This window comes from Trachypithecus francoisi, unplaced genomic scaffold (genome assembly GCF_009764315.1).
Source record: "Trachypithecus francoisi isolate TF-2019V2 unplaced genomic scaffold, Tfra_2.0 Lachesis_group13, whole genome shotgun sequence".
NCBI classification, from domain to species: Eukaryota; Metazoa; Chordata; class Mammalia; order Primates; family Cercopithecidae; genus Trachypithecus; species Trachypithecus francoisi.
Window position 1 is genome coordinate 80004524 of NW_022681458.1, and position 17931 is coordinate 80022454.

Here is a 17931-nt window from a genome sequence, read left to right on the forward strand (position 1 = left end):
AACATAGTAATTTATTTAGTTGCCTTTGAAGGCTATACAATTTAAGCATTTCTCACTTTTATCTTATTAAAAATATCATTTTGATGGCTATCTTTGTTTATGTATTTTGTTTAAGGTGCTGATTATTTCAATGAAACAGATTTCTAGAACTATTGAATCAAAATATATAACTTTATTTTTTTTTTTTCCACTTACATAACATTTTTTATTTTTATTTTTTTATTTTTATTTTTTTCCTTTTTTTTTTTTTTTATTATACTTTAAGTTCTAGGGTACATGTGCATGACGTTTATATCATGTATAACTCCCCAATGCAATCCCTCCCTCCTCCCCCCTCCCCATGATAGGCCCCAGTGTGTGATGTTCCCCTTCCCGAGTCCAAGTGATCTCATTGTTCAGTTCCCACCTATGAGTGAGAACATGCGGTGTTTGGTTTTCTCTTCTTGTGATAGTTTGCTAAGAATGATGGTTTCCAGCTGCATCCATGTCCCTACAAAGGATGCAAACTCATCCTTTTTGATGGCTGCATAGTATTCCATGGTGTATATGTGCCACATTTTCTTAATCCAGTCTGTCACAGATGGACATTTGGGTTGATTCAAGTCTTTGCTATTGTGAATAGTGCCGCAATAAACATACGTGTGCATGTGTCTTTGTAGTAGAGTAATTTATAATCCTTTGGTATATACCCAGTAGTGGGATGGCTGGGTCATATGGTACATCTAGTTCTAGATCCTTGAGGAATCGCCATACTGTTTTCCATAATGGTTGAACTAGTTTACAATCCCACCAACAGTGTAAAAGTGTTCCTATTTCTCCACATCCTCTCCAACACCTGTTGTTTCCTGACTTCTTAATGATTGCCATTCTAACTGGTGTGAGATGGTATCTCATTGTGGTTTTGATTTGCATTTCTCTGATGGCGAGTGATGATGAGCATTTTTTCATGTGTCTGTTGGCTGTATGGATGTCTTCTTTTGAGAAATGTCTGTTCATATCCTTTGCCCACTTTTTGATGGGGTTGTTTGTTTTTTCTTGTATATTTGTTTGAGTTCTTTGTAGATTCTGGATATTAGCCCTTTGTCAGATGAGTAGGTTGCAAAAATTTTTTCCCATTCTGTAGGTTGCCTGTTCACTCTGATGGTAGTTTCTTTAGCTGTGCAAAAGCTCTTTAGTTTAATTAGATCCCATGTGTCAATTTTTGCTTTTGCTGCCGTTGCTTTTGGTGTTTTAGACATGAAGTCCTTGCCCATGCCTATGTCCTGAATGGTACTACCTAGATTTTCTTCTAGGGTTTTTATGGTATTAGGTCTAACATTTAAGTCTCTAATCCATCTTGAATTAATTTTCGTATAAGGGGTAAGGAAAGGATCCAGTTTCAGCTTTCTACTTATGGCTAGCCAATTTTCCCAGCACCATTTATTAAATAGGGAATCCTTTCCCCATTTCTTGTTTCTCTCAGGTTTGTCAAAGATCAGATGGCTGTAGATGCGTGGTATTATTTCTGAGGACTCTGTTCTGTTCCATTGGTCTATATCTCTGTTGTGGTACCAGTACCATGCTGTTTTGGTTACTGTAGCCTTGTAGTATAGTTTGAAGTCAGGTAGCGTGACGCCTCCAGCTTTGTCCTTTTGACTTAGGATTGTCTTGGCAATGCGGGCTCTTTTTTGGTTCCATATGAACTTTAAAGCAGTTTTTTCCAATTCTGTGAAGAAAGTCATTGGTAGCTTGATGGGGATGGCATTGAATCTATAAATCACCTTGGGCAGTATGGCCATTTTCACGATATTGATTCTTCCTATCCATGAGCATGGTATGTTCTTCCATTTGTTTGTGTCCTCTTTGATTTCACTGAGCAGTGGTTTGTAGTTCTCCTTGAAGAGGTCCTTTACATCCCTTGTAAGCTGGATTCCTAGGTATTTTATTCTCTTTGAAGCAATTGTGAATGGAAGTTCATTCCTGATTTGGCTCTCTGCTTCTCTGTTACTGGTGTATAAGAATGCTTGTGATTTTTGCACATTAATTTTGTATCCTGAGACTTTGCTGAAGTTGCTTATCAGCTTAAGGAGATTTTGGGCTGAGATGATGGGGTTTTCTAAATATACAATCATGTCATCTGCAAACAGGGACAATTTGACCTCTTCTTTTCCTAACTGGATACCCTTGATTTCTTTCTCTTGCCTGATTGCCCTAGCCAGAACTTCCAACACTATGTTGAATAGGAGTGGTGAGAGAGGGCATCCCTGTCTTGTGCCAGTTTTCAAAGGGAATTTTTCCAGTTTTTGCCCATTCAGTATGATATTAGCTGTGGGTTTGTCATAAATAGCTCTTATTATTTTGAGGTACGTTCCATCAATACCAAATTTATTGAGCGTTTTTAGCATAAAGGGCTGTTGAATTTTGTCAAAAGCCTTTTCTGCATCTATTGAGATAATTATGTGGTTCTTGTCTTTGGTTCTGTTTATATGCTGGATTACGTTTATTGATTTGCGAATGTTGAACCAGCCTTGCATCCCAGGGATGAAGCCCACTTGATCATGGTGGATAAGCTTTTTGATGTGCTGCTGAATCCGGTTTGCCAGTATTTTATTGAGGATTTTTGCATCGATGTTCATCAGGGATATTGGTCTAAAATTCTCTTTTTTTGTTGTGTCTCTGCCAGGCTTTGGTATCAGGATGATGTTGGCCTCATAAAAAGAGTTAGGGAGGATTCCCTCTTTTTCTATTGATTGAAATAGTTTCAGAAGGAATGGTACCAGCTCCTCCTTGTACCTCTGGTAGAATTCAGCTGTGAATCCATCTGGTCCTGGACTTTTTTTGGTGGGTAGGCTATTAATTGTTGCCTCAATTTCAGAGCCTGCTATTGGTCTATTCAGGGATTCAACTTCTTCCTGGTTTAGTCTTGGGAGAGTGTAAGTGTCCAGGAAATTATCCATTTCTTCTAGATTTTCTAGTTGATTTGCGTAGAGGCATTTATAGTATTCTCTGATGGTTGTTTGTATTTCTGTGGGGTCGGTGGTGATATCCCCTTTATCATTTTTTATTGCCTCTATTTGATTCTTCTCTCTTTTCTTCTTTATTAGTCTAGCTAGCGGTCTGTCAATTTTGTTTATCTTTTCAAAAAACCAACTCCTGGATTCATTGATTTTTTGGAGGGTTTTTTGTGTCTCTATCTCCTTCAGTTCTGCTCTGATCTTAGTTATTTCTTGCCTTCTGCTAGCTTTTGAATGTGTTTGCTCTTGCCTCTCTAGTTCTTTTAATTGTGATGTTAGAGTGTCAATTTTAGATCTCTCCTGCTTTCTCTTGTGGGCATTTAGTGCTATAAATTTCCCTCTACACACTGCTTTAAATGTGTCCCAGAGATTCTGGTATGTTGTATCTTTGTTCTCATTGGTTTCAAAGAACATCTTTATTTCTGCTTTCATTTCGTTATGTACCCAGTAGTCATTCAGGAGCAGGTTGTTCAGTTTCCATGTAGTTGAGCGGTTTTGATTGAGTTTCTTAGTCCTGAGTTCTAGTTTGATTGCACTGTGGTCTGAGAGACAGTTTGTTATAATTTCAGTTCTTGTACATTTGCTGAGGAGTCCTTTACTTCCAATTATGTGGTCAATTTTGGAATAAGTGCGATGTGGTGCTGAGAAGAATGTATATTCTGTTGATTTGGGGTGGAGAGTTCTATAGATGTCTATTAGGTCCGCTTGGTGCAGAGATGAGTTCAATTCCTTGATATCCTTGTTAACTTTCTGTCTCGTTGATCTGTCTAATGTTGACAGTGGAGTGTTGAAGTCTCCCATTATTATTGTATGGGAGTCTAAGTCTCTTTGTAGGTCTCTAAGGACTTGCTTTATGAATCTGGGTGCTCCTGTATTGGGTGCATAGATATTTAGGAGAGTTAGCTCTTCCTGTTGAATTGATCCCTTTACCATGATGTAATGGCCTTCTTTGTCTCTTTTGATCTTTGATGGTTTAAAGTCTGTTTTATCAGAGACTAGGATTGCAACCCCTGCTTTTTTTTGTTCTCCATTTGCTTGGTAGATCTTCCTCCATCCCTTTATTTTGAGCCTATGTATGTCTCTGCATGTGAGATGGGTCTCCTGAATACAGCAGACTGATGGGTCTTGACTCTTGATCCAGTTTGCCAGTCTGTGTCTTTTAATTGGAGCATTTAGTCCATTGACATTTAAGGTTAATATTGTTATGTGTGAACTTGATCCTGTCATTATGATATTAACTGGTTATTTTGCTCGTTAGTTGATGCAGTTTCTTCCTAGCTTCGATGGTCTTTACATTTTGGCATGTTTTTGCAATGGCTGGTACCGGTTGTTCCTTTCCATGTTTAGGGCTTCCTTCAGGGTCTCTTGTAAGGCAGGCCTGGTGGTGACAAAATCTCTAAGCATTTGCTTATCTGTAAAGAATTTTATTTCTCCTTCACTGATGAAGCTTAGTTTGGCTGGATATGAAATTCTGGGTTGAAAATTCTTTTCTTTAAGAACGTTGAATATTGGCCCCCACTCTCTTCTGGCTTGTAGAGTTTCTGCCGAGAGAGCTGCTGTTATTCTGATGGGCTTCCCTTTGTGGGTAACCCGACCTTTCTCTCTGGCTGCCCTTAAGATTTTTTCTTTCATTTCAACTTTGGTGAATCTGGCAATTATGTGTCTTGGAGTTGCTCTTCTGGAGGAGTATCTTCGTGGCGTTCTCTGTATTTCCTGAATTTGAATGTTGGCCTGCCCTACTAGGTTGGGGAAGTTCTCCTGGATGATATCCTGAAGAGTGTTTTCCAACTTGGTTCCATTTTCCCCCTCACTTTCAGGCACCCCAATCAGACGTAGATTTGGTCTTTTTACATAATCCCATACTTCTTGCAGGCTTTGTTCATTTCTTTTTCTTCTTTTTTCTTTTGGTTTTCTCTTCTCGCTTCATTTCATTCATTTGATCCTCAATCGCTGATACTCTTTCTTCCAGTTGATCGAGTCGGTTACCGAAGCTTGTGCATTTGTCACGTATTTCTCGTGTCATGGTTTTCATCTCTGTCATTTCGTTTATGATCTTCTCTGCATTAATTAGTCTAGCTGTCAATTCTTCCACTTTTTTTTCAAGATTTTTAGTTTCTTTGCGCTGGGTACGTAATTCCTCCTTTAGCTCTGAGAGGTTTGATGGACTGAAGCCTTCTTCTCTCATCTCGTGAAAGTCATTCTCTGACCAGCTTTGATCCGTTGCTGGCGATGGGCTGCGCTCCTTTGCAGGGGGAGATGCGCTCTTATTTTTTGAATTTCCAGCTTTTCTGCCCTGCTTCTTCCCCATCTTTGTGGTTTTATCTGTCTCTGGACTTTGATGATGGTGACGTACTGATGGGGTTTTGGTATAGGTGTCCTTCCTGTTTGATAGTTTTCCGTCTGACAGTCAGAAGGAGTGTCTGTTGGTCTGTTAGAGGTTGCTTGAGGTCCACTCCAGACCCTGTTTGCCTGGGTATCAGCAGCAGAGGTTGCCGAAGATAGAATATTGCTGAACAGCGAGTGTACCTGTCTGATTCTTTCTTTGGAAGTTTCCTCTCAGGGGTGATGCCACCCTGTGAGGTGTGGGGTATCAGACTGCCCCTAGTGGGGGATGTCTCCCAGCTAGGCTACTCAGGGGTCAGGGACCCACCTGAGCAGGCAGTCTGTCCGTTCTCAGATCTCAACCTCCGCGTTAGGAGATCCACGGCTCTCCCCAAAGCTGTCAGACAGAGTCGTTCGGCTCTGCAGCGGCCCCGCTGTTTCCCCTAATGGACTGCAGCTGTGCGCTGTCCGCAGCGGTAGAGTCTACAGAGACAGGCAGGCTTCCTTGAGCTGCTGTGAGCTCCACCCAGTTCGAGCTTCCCAGCGGCTTTGTTTACCTACTTAAGCCTCAGCAATGGCGGGCGCCCCTCCCCCAGCCTCGCTGCTGCCTTGCGGATAGATCGCCGCAGACGGCTGTGTTAGCAGTGAGGGAGGCTCCGTGGGCGTGGGACCCTCCCGGCCAGGTGTGGGATATATTCTCCTGGTGTGCCTGTTTCCTTAAAGCGCAGTATTGGGGTGGGAGTTACCCGATTTTCCAGGTGTTATGTGTCTCAGTTCCCCTGGCTAGGAAAAGGGATTTCCTTCCCCCTTGCGCTTCCAGGTGAGGCGATGCCTCGCCCTGCTTCAGCTCACGCTGGTCAGGCTGCAGCAGCTGACCCGCACCGATTGTCCGGCACTCCCTAGAGAGATGACCCCAGTACCTCAGTTGAAAATGCAGAAATCACCGGTCTTCTGTGTCGCTCGCGCTGGGAGTTGGAGACTGGAGCTGTTCCTATTCGGCCATCTTGCTCCGCCCCCCCAAAATATATAACTTTAAAAATGATCTTGTCACATTTCTTCTCAAGATATTTTGTTTGCTTGCTTTGGAACCAAGTTAGACTGAAGTTTGTAAGCCTGAACACTGTTTATCTTGCTCATCCAGGTAGGCAGAAAATAGTCATCTGCCCAAATTCTCATTGATATGATACATAGTGAGGTGGAAGCTTTTTCACATTTATAAGCCATTTGTATTGCTTCTATTAACTATTCCTTATTTTACTGTCTTTCCAATTAATTGAATAGAACTTAGGATTTAAAACAGTGAGTTGAATAAAATAATTTAAGAAACAATAATAATAAATGTCACCTTGTAACTGAATGAATACTTAAAAATTAATCAACTTTTCATTTACTGCTGGTTAAATAAATGATGATTTTCATTAACACAATAAATTCAGAGTTTTTTGGTTTAAGTTTGGCTTTGACTTTTGAGTTCGTAAATCAGCTTTCTCACTGAAGATTTGTACATTGTCACAGTTTTCTTTCACTTACTCATACTCTTTGTTTCTCCCAGGCTACTCACTCAAATATGTTACTTAGTAGCAGACAAAAATTCTGGGAAAACAATTCATGGGCCACAGAAATGAATCCTTAACAATATAATTTAAGGGGAATTTAAGGGGAATAGAATTTAACAATAAAATTTATACAAAAAAGAATCATCTTCCATTATGTAATCAGCCACTGCTTATAAAATCTGTCCAAACAAACAAAAAATATTTTATTAAAATAAATAAATAAATATATGTATAAGTATATTTGGAGTTTACTAGAAGGTATGCAATACATCCACCTAATATACTAACATAAAAGTACAAAAAGTCTTGGCATATTGGACTAAATATTAAATAATTATTCTGAACCTTATTTGTATCTAAGCCATAGGTGGAAACTCAGATTTTTTAACTTGTAAAAGTTGTGGAAAATTTCTTTCTGACTTTGTCATGGGTCTGTTTGAATGCTAAGAAAAACAAATTATCAAGCTCAATAATAGAGACGGTGCAAGCTTTCAAGGGGAAAGGGTCAACACTGAAAAATGAAACTTTAAGCAACTGGAATATCATCTTATATTTAGAGTATTTTCCATCAGCAAAATGATAGTTGTGGAATTCACACTGAAGCAGAATTTTGGTGCTCACATCTATCACCTTCCAGGCATCTAGAAATCAAAACAAGAAAAGTCTTTCAAAAGTGTGGAGGTTTTACTTTTCCCTAGCAATTTGAAAAATAAAAATGCATTCAATATTCCTTTCCCAAAAGTTTTAGTTGTGATTCTCTAGGTGTCTGTTTATTGCTGGCCACTGGACCATTATAAAAGTCTGATAGCTGCTAAAACAAGAATTCTAATCAGATTTAACAAATCTTCTCTGAAATGATTTATCTTGTCAAAGCTACAGAGGAAACTAAATTGAAAAGCAAAATTAATCTTCCTCTCTAAAGGTGAACTCTAGCCTAGCATGTAGTCTGTGACACTAATTAATGCTGTTTTAGCTTTCTTTCCATGCTCAGCCCAAGAAATCTAGTAGTAATTTAGGTATGTGGAAAGCCTGTGTTGAACTTCATTCATTTCCACTACACAGGATGAGGAAAGATTGGCATGTCTGCACACTTTCAATCTCTCTTAAAGAAGCTTCTAAAAAACTTTCCTCGACACAATTCTCATTTCAAGTTAGTGTAAGAATAGATATTTTTCTATTTTCCACTGGGGAGAAAAATGATTGTCTATCACCTCAACAATTTATAATCTCATTGATGAGATTTTTAGGACTCATTTATGAAATAATTAATAAGCATTTGAAGTTATTTTCCCTAATGTACTAGTAGTTTTGAATACAAATACCTGAAATACAGTATTTTTAGCTATTTAACAGTACTCACTTTTGTATACTAGAAAATCCAGTTTTTAATATTTCTTTCTTCTTTGAACATGGATTTTTCTTGCTTTGCAGGTCAATAGGATTGTTCTTTTCCTCTTTTCTATGGCAAGAAAAATGTCAGCTAATGCCTTAGCATGAAAAAAGGGAGCAAGGGATGGACATGACAAATTTAGAAAAATTAAAATCAAAAGGCTAAATAGAGTTGAAGTAAGACAGCACTGAGGAAGAGGAAGACCTCTAGATTAGCTCCTCTGTTTCTGCTAATCACTAGGTATCTAAGGACACTTGCATCAAGATAGGAAATACAGAAAGAGGACGAGACTTAGAAGGGAAAACAAAGAGCTCAGTTGGGGTATATTGCCTATAAAGTATGTGTGGAATGGGAAATCTGATACGTAGACAGTAGCTTAAGAATGAAATCAGAGCTTAAGAAATTGATCTGGGAATCCTTAACACCTAAGAGGTCATTGAAACCATGGGATTGGGTGGGAATAGCTAAGTAGAATGGCAGTAGTCTATAAATCTATACCAGTTTTCCAAATGGAAGATTATTAAATTTTTCTTAATTTTAGAACTCATCAACAGTCCATTATTGAACCATATTGAACATTTGGCTAAATAATAAAAGCACAAAGAGTAGAATTTCTGGAGTATTCATATCTACTTCTTACTACCTTCTTTTTCATCACAGAAGCAACTTGACCACGTGTAAGCAACATATTGTATTCCTTAAAGAGATAATGAAGCCAACAGCCATAATTAGGGATAATGTGTAGTTTTTTCCTAAAACAATTTAATTTCACATGGAATCCCTAGTATAAAACAGAACTTTATCTAGTTAAGTTAGTAAACTCTCTTTTTGAATGTGTTTGCTAGTAACATATTTTTTTTTTTTTTTTTTTTTTTTTTTTTTTTTTTTTTAATTTGTATCAGTAAATTTATTCCAAGTAAGGCTTGTGTGCACACACCAGGCAGATTATTTCCACACAAACACCAAACGTCATAGTAAAAATAGTTAACACTTTGGCCATGAAACTCAAAAATACTTGAAAAACTTCTCGATAGCACTTTGACTCACTTAATTCTGACAAATATTAATATGTCATCCATGCTTGCCCAGTTATAATTTACAATATAATTGTATTTTTCATTGTACTTATTATTCATTATACTTACTATATATATTTAAAACATCTTTGCTGAAATTCTCTTATCCCAAAAATAATTTTTCAGTAACTCCAAAATATCCACATGTACCTCTTAGCAGTGCTACTGCAACATCAAAATTCTTTTTCTTCAAGTAACAAGTTCTCAAGCCACACCATTCCTGATCACAGATATAACTGATATGCAGTTTTATAAACAGCTCTTTTACTCCTTGTTCCTATTTTAGCAGGCCAACCATCACTTCACTGATATCCCAGAGTTTTCTTGCAACAGATTCATCCACAGCTTTGGGCAATAATTCTTCCTCTTTACAATCCCCAAAGTATCTTCCTGACACTCCTTCTACTTCAGGTGAAGAGGCCAAATAAATGGAAGTCTGGGCACCTTCTACTGGAGTTTTGAAAAAAGCCCATGACACCAAATTGAAGAGTGGTCTGACCAACAGTGGAATGTGTATGTGCCTCCCCAGATTTGTCCGTACAATACCAGGATGCAACACATTGACAGTGACATTTGTGCCTTCTAAGCGGCGGGCTAATTCCCTGGTGAAAAGAATGTTAGCCAGTTTGCTCCGGCTATAACAAAAGCTTTTATTATAGCTTTGTTCACTGTTCAAGTCATCAAAGTTGATGTCTCCATATTTATAAAGTTTGGAAGAAACTACCACAATCCTGCTGGGAGCTGAACTTTTGAGGAGTCCAAGGAGAAGATTGGTGAGTAGAAAGTGCCCCAGATGGTTCACTCCGAACTGCATCTCAAACCCATCTTCAGTCTTCATGTAAGGGCACTGGAAGATCCCTGCATTATTGATCAAGACATCCAGCCTAGGCTCTTCCGGAACCCAGGAGACACCTGTACGCGGAGAACTCTGGGGCGCGGCGGGTCCAGTAACATATTTTTATGTCAATCAAAGAGCAATTAAAACATCACGTTTCCTTAGTAATTTAAGTTGCAGTACTTTACAGATTGAGATTTTATTTTTAAGGTGTATGTTTAAACATCATTAGGTATTTGTCTATGATCTATAACAAATGAAAACAATACTGCAAATATTTTATATGTCTTTAAATGTAATACTAGTAAAGTTTATTAAGGTATAATAAGCTAGCCTTTGAATTTTGGAATTAAATCTTTCCATTCTTGGAGGAGAATACACTGAGGACAGTGTTCAAGCAAATATCACAAACAAAATGGGAAAAAAAGTAGTTTAAAGTAGATAGGATATTTTCTGAAAACTGATAGTTTAATTATTTCTTGTTTCTTTTTCTTTATGTCCAGTTCTCTGGGTTTGCTTCTTTCTGGGCTCAAGTGATCCTCCCATCTCAGCCTCCTGAGTAGCTGGGATAAGATGTGTGTGCCGCCATACCCAGCTTTTACTTGTTATTTAGAAACTGTTCTGTTATCTTTCTTGAAGAAAGCAAGAATAGTGTTTTCACAACCACTTTTTGCACCTTTCAATAAAATTTTGAAAATACACAACAGAAATACTTTGCCATATAATAAAAATATATTTGTTTTAATTAATATATAAAAATATATTTAAAAATAGGCCGGGCGCGGTGGCTCAAGCCTGTAATCCCAGCACTTTGGGAGGCCGAGACGGGCAGATCACAAGGTCAGGAGATCGAGACCATCCTGGCTAACACGGTGAAACCCCGTCTCTACTAAAAATACAAAAAACGAGCCGGGCGAGGTGGCGGCGCCTGTAGTCCCAGCTACTGGGGAGGCTGAGGCAGGAGAATGGCGTGAACCCGGGAGGCGGAGCTTGCAGTGAGCTGAGATCCGGCCACTGCACTTCAACCTGGGTGACAGAGCGAGACTCCGTCTCAAAAAAAAAAAAAAAAAAAAAAAAAAATATATATATATATATATATATATTTAAAAATAATAAAAGTATTTATATGGAACCGAAAACAATCTTTCAAAGCTCAACAAGTGTATGAACAAATGAGAATGAGGGAACAACATTAATACCCTTACAGAAAATAGATTTTTTAAATTAAAAATAAATTGTAAAAACCACCCTATTTTATTTTATTGGGTCATAATTTATCTTCTTACAATCTATATATCTCAAGGTCTAATTATAATCTGGCATACATGTTGGACCAGGAATATTTATAGTTCACTTTATTTGATTTTTGAGTCCTAGAACTCAGGATAGATGAAAACTAATGACCCTACACCTCAAAAATCACAGAGTTTTGCCAAAACTCAATCTCCAACTCATAATCTTCACCTGTTTGGTTCTAAAAGTATCTCCTTAGTATGATGCTGCACTAGTCCAACCCTGTGTAGTCCCTGCTGTGGTTCCAAACTCAACTCAATGTTATTCTGCAGAAACACTACAAAAAAAAAAAAAAAGTTCTCCAGCTCCTCCTCCTCCTCCTCCTCCTCCTCCTCCTCCTCACATTTTTATGTCTTAGTTCTGAAAGATTGACTCAATCTCTTTGTGTTATGACATTTTGTAATGTCTGGAATGGCTTTTGATATTTTCAGCTTTTACTTTTACTGCTTATTTCCCCTTTACTGGCCTCTGTTTATTCATTGATACAAAACCACAATTCAATATAATATGAAATGATCGTAGGAGTTATAAAAACTTCAGAAAAAAATGGATAACTAGTATTGGAATATTGTAGATAAAAACATTAGGGAGGTTCTTTTGAAAAACAGAGTGTTAGCAGAGACCTGAATAAAGTGAAGCAGCGATTCCAGTGAAGGTCTAGGCAGAGGAAACAGACGTGCAAAGGCCCTGTGATGGCAGCAGTGGACTTGGCATATTTAACAACAGAGAGGTGGCTCAATTTCAGTGAGTGAGAAAAAGAGAAGAAAACAAAGTTTAAAAAGTAGCAGAGGCCAAATTAGTTAAGGTTTTGTAGGCTGTGGAGGGAACTTAATATTTAGCACCTTCCTCAGATCTCTAACCTTGGTGGAATTTCAAACATGGTTTGGATTTTCCCATCAGCCACCATTCCTCAGGCTTTCTTGGATGAACTTGTTAAACAACCTTCCAGTTCATCTAGGCCCTGAAGCTGTATACCTTCTGCCTCTCATCTGTTGTGGTTTGGCTTTCACTCAGCAGACACCTATTGCAAATTTCTTTCTATGCCCCCAACTCACCTCTAACCAAACTTACTGGATCTTTTTCCTCACCCATCTGAAAGTATGTAGTAAAATAGAATGAAATTGCATTTTATTACAAAATATCCTAGGAGATTCTCCTATGTGGGTCCTCTCCAACTCTGACTCCACACCCCTCCTCTGCAAGGACCCTAATATCCGAAAGGACATTTCTACTTCCAGTTCCTCTCCCAGTGAGACTCATAGCATTCAAATTTTTATGTCTGGTCTATAACATTTTGTAATAATTTCTTTTTAACTCACAACTAAACTACTTTCACTTTTCTTCTTAAAATTGACATTAATCCATTTGTCAGAGAACATGAACGGAAATGCTACAAACTGTTCATCCTTTATAAAGGTTAATAAGGTACATGTCATGAAAAGGTTATTAGGGAAAATAAAGTGCAGTCCATGTTTAACATATGAAAGGGAGCATCTGAACTCACGTGTTTACAATATTTAATGTAACTTTCTAAGATAAAGCATTCCAGAATTCTTAACTTTGATCAGCTAGGACTGAGTACATCGTTTAGTACACAGATAATTGTATAGATTATTAACCTTCAAAGAAGACAAGTTACAATTAACTTTACCATTGATAGTCCAAGCAAAATGTTAAAGAGATTAATTTTATAGTTTGTTAGGGAACATGACATTTAACTACAAATTGAATAATGGCAAGATCATTAAAGGTTATTTGTGTCCTGATTTAGAAGTTCCATCTGAGAAATGTTAAAAACACCAAAGTAAGAAAAACAAAAAAAGAACAAGAAGTACTTTTTTAAATTTGGGAAGTCAGAACAAATACAATATATTCAGATGATTATTGGCAAACGAATTTGGAGCCAAATGCCCAGAACTTTGATGGGTGAATTTAAAGCTTCATCTTAAATGAAGGAGCTCTCAGTCAGCTGATAGCATGTGCCCTGTTATCTATAAACCACTGACCACTGGTAGGCCACAGATTTTCATAAACTGGAGCATCATGAACCATACATTAACCAATCATATTCTTCTCCAACTAGCTAGGGAAACAAAACTTCAGCTAGGTATTGTTCTCTCAAGAGTATTGATATAAACAATATGAGTTACCTTTTTTTCCCCTTTCTTTTTGGCTAAGTTCTTATTGAATCTTAGGGCAAAAAAAGAACTTTAAAAATAATATAGTGCAAGGATAATAAATAGCATATTTTCTGCTGTTCTTTTGTCCCCATGGGAGACATCACTACTCCATGGAATATCCTTTCCCATGAAGCATAGAATGCATCTCAAAATTTCTAATAGAGCATTTAAGGCATCCACTTGCAATAAACCGGTACTCCAGGTAAAACTACCTGCCATACCTGATCTAGTCAAATTTCCATTTTACAGTTAAAAAAACAGGGACCCAGAACTACTTGCAACTGGCTTAGAGACACAGCCTGTAACCCTGAAATGGAGTTTGTCTGTATTGGAAATGTTAATTCATGCAAGAAGTAAAACTTTCATCTTATTTGCCACATATTCCAAGTTTCTGAACCAAAATGTGTATGTAGATCTGTTTTAATACAGAGTTGACTTTGAAAGGCTCACTTCTTTAGCATTTCTACTCTACACAAATTATTAGTGCATTTAAGGGCTTCTCACTGAAACCAATTCTTTTCAAACCAACAAGATAAAATGTTCCTAAATACTGGGGGACTTGCTGCTGTTTGGAAAATCACAAGACCTGTAAAACTGTGGCAGAGACAAAATTGTCCACCCCCAAATTATCTGGTTTGTTCATGAGTGAATGTCAAAGTGGGGTGCCATAATTTGTGAAGTGCCCTAAAGGAAGATGCTGGACCTATCGGTGATCACCTTCCTGGAGCTGCTTGGTCTCATTTAATTGAATGAGCTCCCTATTTATCTTGCTGTAGGCCCCAGTGTGGAGAATAAGGCAATCACCAGAAGGTAAAAATAACATAATGTACACCTTTTGCCCCTAAGCTCGCAACAGGTGGTGTTCTGCAGAGATTAGTCCTGAGTGCATTTAACATCTCTGTATGTGATTGATTACAAGCTAGAGAGAGTGGTCATTAAGTTTGCAAGTACATCACATCATCAGGATGGGTGAGCACCTTGAAAGACAGGACTAGAATTAAAAATGACCTTAACTGTTTGAAAAATGATTACAAGCAAATGCAATTGAGTTCCCTACAATCAGCTATGCAGCAAAATACTAAATAGACCTCCAACTGCACAAATTCAAGTTAGAAACGGATGAGTTGAGCTCAGTGCTGGTTGTTACCTAGTGAGTTGTAAGCTGTACTTTGGTTGACATGGCTTCACTGATTAGAAAGTTAGCATAATTCTGTATTGTACAATTAAGAAAAGCAGAGTAATTTGGACTTTATAAAATGTGTAATGTAATTTTTGTGAAACATAGTATATAATTTTGTTAATAAACCAATGAAAAAGTAGATTAATCATTAAGTAACATTTCCAAAGTAAGTTATGAGATACATAAATTAGAAATAATGAAAAAGCTAAAAAAAATTAGGGGCCAGATATAGATAGAAATGATAAATAATTACAAGAGTAGGAAATATAAAAAGTTAGGAAGCATTAATAAAACAATTTGGAAATTTGGAATACAAAGCTTTTCACTGTCAAAAGGAATGAAAATAATATATATTAAATAGTATCAGAGAATTTAGGTCACAAATAAAAACATATGTTCTTGAATGCTATAAATTCTAATTTGATTTCACAACATTATTTCATAGAGGAAAGGTTACACTGTTAACAGCTTTGCCCGGATCCAACAGTGCAGAAGACCCAGAATAATGTCATCTCGTAAGGGGAAATACTTATGTGGAGTTTAAATTCCCACTCTGAAGAAAGGCTAATTTCTGATAGTTGTTTGATCACGTGAGCTTTCTTTTTCTCTTTCTTATTTTATTTATTTATTTATTTATTTATTTATTTATTTATTTATTTTTGAGACAGTCTCACTCTGTTGCCCAGGCTAGATTGCAGTGACACAATCTTGGCTTACTGCAACCTCTGCCTCCCGGGTTCAATGTTCAAGCGATTTCCGGCTAATTTTTGTATTTTTAGTAGAGATGGGGTTTCACCATGTTGGCCAGGCTGGTCTTGAACTCCTGACCTCAAGTGATCCACCCACCTTGGTCTCCCAAAGTGCTAAGATTACAGGCATGAGCCACCGTGCCTAGTCCTCACATAAGCTTTCAAAGCAAGCAATTACAAATTTACTGTTTCAACTATTATGAAATTACAATATTCTCTCAAAATCTCCCTCAAAACTCTTTCATAAAATCTAAAATCTTTAATATTAGTCCACATAGAACACCATAAAGAATGTGTGACATTCCTTTATAATGCTTATACCCCATGAAATCTTCCTTGTGTAAAGCAATAAAAACTTGTGTGAAAACTTTTATACTATATGTGCAACTTTAATGCTAGAAAGAACTTTTGACCTAATCTCAGTAAACAATTTCATTTGGCATATTCAATGTAACAATGACTTTTATAGTTATAAATGTAGGAGTTATGGCTACACAGTACTCTGCATTGTGCAGTAACATTTTTGATTGACCAAATTACTCAGTATTGGATCTTTTAAATTAGTTTAAGTGCACATAAAATACATATCCTAGCTGCTACTTTATAGATGCTACTATGATTTTAAAATATTGCTTTTCTTAAATACCTAGAGGGGATTTTTTTGCCACATGTAACACTAAAATAATTTTTAGTGACTATTTGTGAATGTAGATATTTATCATTTGTATCATACTTATCCACCAAATTAGTCTTTGTATAATTAAAGGGGTTTTTCTCACTTGTGTTATTAATTTCCTGAAAATATCTATTTTTTACAAGATTTCACCCTGTTACTATAGCCTAGCTTACTTACAAAAGAAAAACTAGATGGTAATATCCACATTAACTTCATACGTACTGAAAATTAATTATTCAAAGTCTCCTCAAAACCCACCTAGATTTTGAACGCCTTAACTTGTGTGTAAAGTTTTGGCTTCAGCAACTTCTCCTTTAAAATGAGAGAATTTTTTCTATCTCTGTTATAAGCTATCTCCAAAGTAGGACAAAAAAGGAAATAAACAAGAGCGTAAATGCAGGTAAAGGGAAAGCAAAATTACATGAGATTGGCCAGGAATACTGGGATTTAGGGGTAGAAAGATTCTCTGGGAAATAGTATACAAACAGAACTCAAACTTACATTTTATAATTTACATATTTGATTCAGTACATATTCAAAAATGCTCCATGTTTCAATTTGTAGGAAAAAATAATTTTTCAAAATGTTTTAAATTTCATTATTAGTTATACTTGACAATAATTAAATATATTTATGGGATACAATGAGATGTTCTGATGCATGTATACATTGTGGAATGAGAAAATTAGGTCAATGAACTTATTCATCACCTTACATGCTTTTCATTTTTTTGCAGTGAGAACTTTTAAAATCCATTCTTTTAGCAACTTTGAAATACACAGGACATTTTTATTAATTCTAGTCACCTTGCTGTGCAATAGATCACTAGAATTTATTCCTCCTAGCTGAAACTTTGCACCCTTTGGCCAACATTCTCCACCGACCCTGCCATTAACACCTCCATACCTCCCCAGCCTCTCATAACCACCATTCTACTCTCTACTGTTATAAGTTTGAATTTTTAGATTCCACATATAAGTGAGATCATGTGATATTTGTCTTTCTTGCCTGGCTTACTTCATTTAGCATAATGTTCTTTAAGTTCATCCATGTGTCACAGATGACAGAATTTTGTTTCTGTTTAAGGCTGAACAGTATTTCATTGTGTGTGTACACCACATTTTTAATCAATTGATCTGTCGAGCACTTAGGTTGCTTCCTTGTCTTAGCTGTTGTAAATAATGATGCCCTAAGCATGGGAGGACAGATATCTCTATGGCATATTGATTTCAATTCATTTGGATGTATCACACAGAAATGGGACTGCTGGATGACATGGTAATTCTATTATTTTCTTATGAACTTCCACACTGTTTTCCAAAATGGATGTACTAATTTACATTCTGATCAACAGTGTACAAGGCTCAGACTTTTGTCCACATCCTCACAAACGCTTATTTTACATCTTTTTAAGTAACCATTTCAAAAGGTGTGAAGTGATATATCATTGAGATTTTATTTTGTATTTCCCTGATAGTAGTGTTAAGCATGTTTTGATATTCCTGTTGGCCACTTGTATGTCTTCTTTTGAGTAATGTTTACTCAGGTTCTCTGCCTGGTTATAATTGGGTTATTTGTTTTCTTGCTATTGAGTTGTTTGAATTCCTTGTGTATTTTGGATATTAACCCCTTATCAGATGCACAGTTCGCAAATATTTTCTCCTATTCCATAGATTGTCTC

General features: G+C 36.9%; 2 protein-coding genes across 3 annotated transcripts in view; one reads left to right on the forward strand and one right to left on the reverse strand.

Moving 5' to 3' along the window:
• Positions 1 to 17931, forward strand: part of KCNH7 (potassium voltage-gated channel subfamily H member 7) — a 498464-nt gene that overhangs the window by 242742 nt on the left and 237791 nt on the right. The window lies entirely within an intron of this gene.
• Positions 9153 to 10272, reverse strand: LOC117094934 (retinol dehydrogenase 14-like). The gene has a single exon (XM_033231290.1). The coding sequence runs from the start codon at positions 10173 to 10175 to the stop codon at positions 9615 to 9617; it is 561 nt and encodes a 186-aa protein (XP_033087181.1). The 5' UTR covers positions 10176 to 10272; the 3' UTR covers positions 9153 to 9614.